Below are 4,869 nucleotides of genomic sequence, written 5' to 3' on the forward strand. Positions count from 1 at the left end.
GCTAAGAATGCACTTATAACAATTCAATGATATGATGTTAGTACTTACTCGTTGTAGAAGAAAGATCATCGATGACAATTATCGAAGTGAAGCTTAAAAATAAGACAACGTATATCAGCTCCAGAATCCACAATTTAAGGGATTCAGCCATCACAACTGTTCGCTAGCATAGATGATGAGAAGCCAACTCATACATCAAAAACACATATAGCATCATTTATTTTATTAACGTCCACCATTATGAAGTTAATGTTCAGGTCTTACAGTGTTACAATGAAACTTGGGACTCGTTAAAAAGAGTATACAGAAAAAAGGACACAAATGAAATACCTCTCATTTGAATTAGAAGTATGTGTCATGACTATAGAGACTACAAAACTTCCTTTCTCCTGCATAACACAAACACAATAAGACTTCCTTAAGTTCCTTAGTATCCCAAAGACTAACATTTAATCATAATATCCTAATGCAAAAAAAAAAAAAATCTATTGATTGTGAACATGTTTTAACAAATGATTATATTATATTTTTTCCAGTACAGGTACTAACTAACACCATATAATGATTCAATAAAAATGAGCAATATGTTTTGGCCCCCTCGATAGATTAGAACTGAAATTGCATGTCGGATGTATACTCAATAAAATTCACCAATAAGTAAAACCATACCTGGCAATTGAGACCCATACTCTCAAATTTGGGTCAAGTGGGTCTTGAATAAATTAAAGGAGGGGTTCCAATATAGACCTATCTTAAGGCCATTAATATATTAAAGGTTCCATCTAGACCCATTGAAACCCATTTCAAACCCATTAATATATTTGAACAATTTTCATCTTGTTTTCAGGTTCGTCTTTCAGTTTTTAGTTTCATGCTTTAGTTTGGCGTTTAAGTTTCAATTTTGCGTTTTCCGTTTCTCTTTTGGCATTTCAATTTTCATTTTCACATTTATCAATATAGTTTTTAGTTTCGCTTTTAAAATTTAATTTTCAGCTTCGCGTTTCAGTTATGACCCGTTTGAACCATAAAAAACCAAAAATCTGAATAAAACTGAAAATTGAGTTTTACGTTTCAATGTGAAAACCAAAAAAACTGGTTAAAAAATCTGACCCATTTCACAAATGATCCATTTTCACCCGAGCTTGTTCAGGTCTTCACCCAACCCATTTAGACAAGACTTGTTTGTACTGACCAATGAATCTGACCCGTTTGGGTGCCGACCCAACACGAACCGTTTTCCAGGCATAAGTAAAACATTGGAGTGATTTCAGAACCTCCTGCAAGCATGCCGAAAGCTTTCACCTGGCCTGGTTGATTTTTGAACCGCCCCTGAAATCATACAAGGTTTATTTAAGGTAGATTGACCCGTTACAATTAAGTAGCAAACAAATGATTCTATCACACAGTGCTTATGTGGAACTCGTAAGAAAAGTAGTGATCATTTTGAAACATGATCCAGTAACCACTATATATTGGCAACTTTTTTGTATATTGAAATGTTTATGCCAGTGAGATGAAAATAAATCTAAGCCTGGTTCCTAATAAACAATGAACTTATTGAACTAATAGCCTTATAGCTTGCATTTTAATGAATAAACAACCATAACTAATAAACATCCATAACTAAGATAATCTGCAGAATCAACAATGTATTCTTAAGTAAAGTTTTCGTACCTACTGAGCAAAAAAAAAAAAAATTGAGAGCTTCATAGAAGGTGATCTAAGAAGAGAAGTTAGACGCCAACAAATTCCTCCTCCTTTTTTCTGATTGTACGGACATTTGACGTCAGACTTCATATTTTTTTATCAATTTTTTACAGAAAATGTCATTTCACATAAAATGCCTAAGATCCCTGGGATATCAAACTGGCAAATGAGCAAGTAACCACCAATATGTGATCTAACAAACAAATTTCTCGAGCCGAATAATATAAAAAGAAAAGTAATAATAAGAAGAAAGAACTATGACTTTAGTTAGATAAGGAAAGCAAGAACCAAATGCCATAACCAACGTATTAATGATAAACTATTATTAACAACTTCACAAAATCTAAAATGCGAGAAATTATAACTACTGGAATGGAATGTAAAATTGTGAACCTACCTTAGGTCCCTTTACAGCCATGTAGTCACCTTCAAGCATCTCTTTGAAATGGTGCGACATCCGCCCTTGTAGATACATCTATACTAAAAGATTCAACATCACAAAAATAAAAAGTGTACACAGCAAATTTGAATGTTTATGTGTACCTTAATAACTAACTCAAAATAACCCACATCAGTGTCCAGGGTGGTTGGTGTGTACGATTTAATCACCTCTTCTCCTTGGCTATCCTCACCCCTGAAGTTTAAACATGTTAAATAATTGGGTAAAACAAATTAATGTTTTTCACCACCTACAAAAACTATTACATCCTAAACTAAAAAACAAAGAAGATAGACTTGCAACTTCTTATTTGTGTGTTTGTAGTGCAATTTCATTCAGCTAATTTTAATTATACTTTTGTTAGTAGTATTGATAACATGAAGAGTATAAATGAGTTGGACATGAACCAAGAACATTTTACATAAATATGGATATTAAAGATGCATTGTCAAAATGGTGGCTTATAGTCCCTAGTTCCACAAGTAATCACTCAATAAGAAAGCTTAACAACACCATAAAAAAACTGGTTAGCTACAACTTGAAAAAAAACTGGGTCAAACTACAACTTGAACTACCCAAAAGTAGATGAATCGGATAGCTGTTTGAAAGGTTAGCTATTACATACATTTGAACACTCAAAAATATGTTAATACAAAGAGGTTAGCTGTTTGAAAAAGAGAGCTGAGATAAGAACTGTAATCTGACTAAATCAGAATTGACAAAATAATTCAAAACAGAGTTTACGATTTCAGAAAACTATGCAACTATAGAAAAAACCTCATAAAACTGGTTTTTTGTAGCAGAATCCCTAAATTAAAAACCCTAATTTTACACAATCGAAACCATGCCAGTGATAATATGACCAAATCGTTGAAATACAATTGTTGAATTACGGTACTTCAATCATAATTTTAGTAGTTTCAACTCAAAACGTAGATTAACATAGAGTAAATCAAAACGCAGATCTATATTAGAACCATAAAACACAAAATAATAAGAAAAATATTAAAACAACTAACCTTTGTTTCTCAAAGTAAAGATGCTGATACAATAATGATTGATACATCATAGTATCTGAACAGGCCTTCAACATACTTTTCGTTTTTTTTAATGAAGATGTAATCTTGATTTTGAAGAATCTGTCGTGTATTTTTTGAGAGGAAATCAGACTGTTTTTCTTGTTTGATCGTGGATGAATTCAATTTTGCAGAACCCTAATTTAACATCTTGATCCCGTCTTTTTTTTTTTTATTTATTGTCAAGGGTATTTTAGTCCTTGAATAACTAGAAAGGTGATTATGAGGTCATAATGTTATTAGAAAATTTAGATGGTGTATATTATAGATGTTAATGATAATGGAAGGCTAGGATTATTTTTTGAAATGATCTGTTATTAGTTTTGTTATTATAATATAAAGAGATAAAGAGATTATTATTTTAAACGACAAATACATACACACTTTGTATCAGTACTCAAACTCACACTCTCTCTCCATACCCTGGTCAGAAGCCCTTTGGTAGGTAAACTATATTTCCAACCCTGATTTTGCATAAACTCACAAGTCACAAGAAGTGACCCCCAATAAAATTTCTCTGTGCAGTTCATCTTCCTGAACGTAAACCCTAGGTACGTCTTTTTGCAAAAAATCCTAAACTCAACATATATCTACATACATCACTCTAAGTCTCTATATATGCATGTGTAGCATAACATATGTGTGTGTGTGCAAAAAATCAAATATGAATAAGAAATGCTGTAACCGTGCATATGTATCTGGATATGATCGATCTAGATGTTTCTTATGTCTGATTTCTTATGAGTGTGTATTCCGGTAGGTGTTTTGCAGCTTATAATTTATAGTTTTAAATTCTCAATTCCACATTTTTATTTTAAGCTAAAAAGTGTTTTCAATTCACATTTCTAAAAAACCCTCTGAAAAAGCTATCCCAAACAAACTTTCTTATGCCGCTTGTAAACTTATCTATGGTTTCAGTGGTTATCATACATAGGTTGCTAATACTTACTTTGAACTGGTTATATTCCTTTTGGGTTAACAGCTGATGTTGAAATTATCTGATCGAGTTTATGCTCGTATCCTTTATATAACTTTAGTGATGATATGTCTTATTGTTAATAGCGTGATTCACATTCTCTGTTTATACATTAGTTAGTACAAACTCCTTGGTTTTTATTTACAGAAACTTCAAGACATGAATTGATATAATACGAATTATTTAATTATGGATAGAAAAATGTTCAAAGCATGATGATATTTTAAATCATAATCGGAAAATATGATATTATGAAACTTAAAGTAGGGTAAACGGGCGGGTTGAGTAGGAAGATGATACTTACTCATATGTACTCGGCCTAATCGGTTATTCCGTGACCGTTTCCGACCTTTTTACCGGCGACCTAAGATTCTTGTAAAGATACCATGACCTCTTAAAATTGCACATAACAAATACGCAATTCTCGCCACCTTATAGTTTAAATAGTCTAGATCATATAGCTACTCGTGTCACATGTGTTTTTCTTTTACTGAAATTTTCTGATTATTGCAATTTGATATTATTAAGCTTTTGAAGCGGACAGAGAAGTCATGAATGTTGATGGTTCAGGGAACACGACAAGCAAGTCAAAGGATATACAAGTAAAGATTATGTATAAACGCAAAAGAAAGAGGATGAATGTGGAACATGATAGACTAAGTAGCTTGCCG

General features: G+C 32.2%; 1 protein-coding gene across 2 annotated transcripts; it reads right to left on the minus strand.

Annotated features, from left to right (window-relative positions):
* Window positions 1–363: 363 nt before the first annotated feature.
* LOC139850473 (NADH--cytochrome b5 reductase 1-like) lies at window positions 364–3,324 on the minus strand. Of its 2 annotated transcripts, XM_071840045.1 has the most exons (5): window positions 3,166–3,324; window positions 2,251–2,341; window positions 2,105–2,182; window positions 1,193–1,329; window positions 364–389 (listed from the first exon to the last, which is right to left on the minus strand). In XM_071840045.1, exons 1-5 carry the CDS (start codon window positions 3,237–3,239, stop codon window positions 371–373), a joined length of 399 nt encoding a protein of 132 aa, XP_071696146.1. In that variant the 5' UTR covers window positions 3,240–3,324; the 3' UTR covers window positions 364–370. The 2 variants fall into 2 exon arrangements, with proteins under 2 accessions (XP_071696146.1, XP_071696144.1); XM_071840043.1 differs by lacking the exon at window positions 364–389 and having other exon boundaries at window positions 441–1,329.
* Window positions 3,325–4,869: the final 1,545 nt, after the last annotated feature.

Source organism: Rutidosis leptorrhynchoides, chromosome 5 (genome assembly GCF_046630445.1).
Source record: "Rutidosis leptorrhynchoides isolate AG116_Rl617_1_P2 chromosome 5, CSIRO_AGI_Rlap_v1, whole genome shotgun sequence".
Lineage (NCBI taxonomy): Eukaryota > Viridiplantae > Streptophyta > Magnoliopsida > Asterales > Asteraceae > Rutidosis > Rutidosis leptorrhynchoides.

Coding starts and splice junctions, on each gene's coding strand:
- LOC139850473 (XM_071840043.1), bottom strand. CDS start 3,239: ATGTTGAAGGCCTGTTCAGATACTATGATGTATCAATCATTATTGTAT. Junction 2,342..3,165: donor CTTTACTTTGAGAAACAAAG/GTTAGTTGTTTT, acceptor TTTAAACTTCAG/GGGTGAGGATAGCCAAGGAG. Junction 1,330..2,104: donor TGGCTGTAAAGGGACCTAAG/GTAGGTTCACAA, acceptor GTATGATTTCAG/GGGCGGTTCAAAAATCAACC.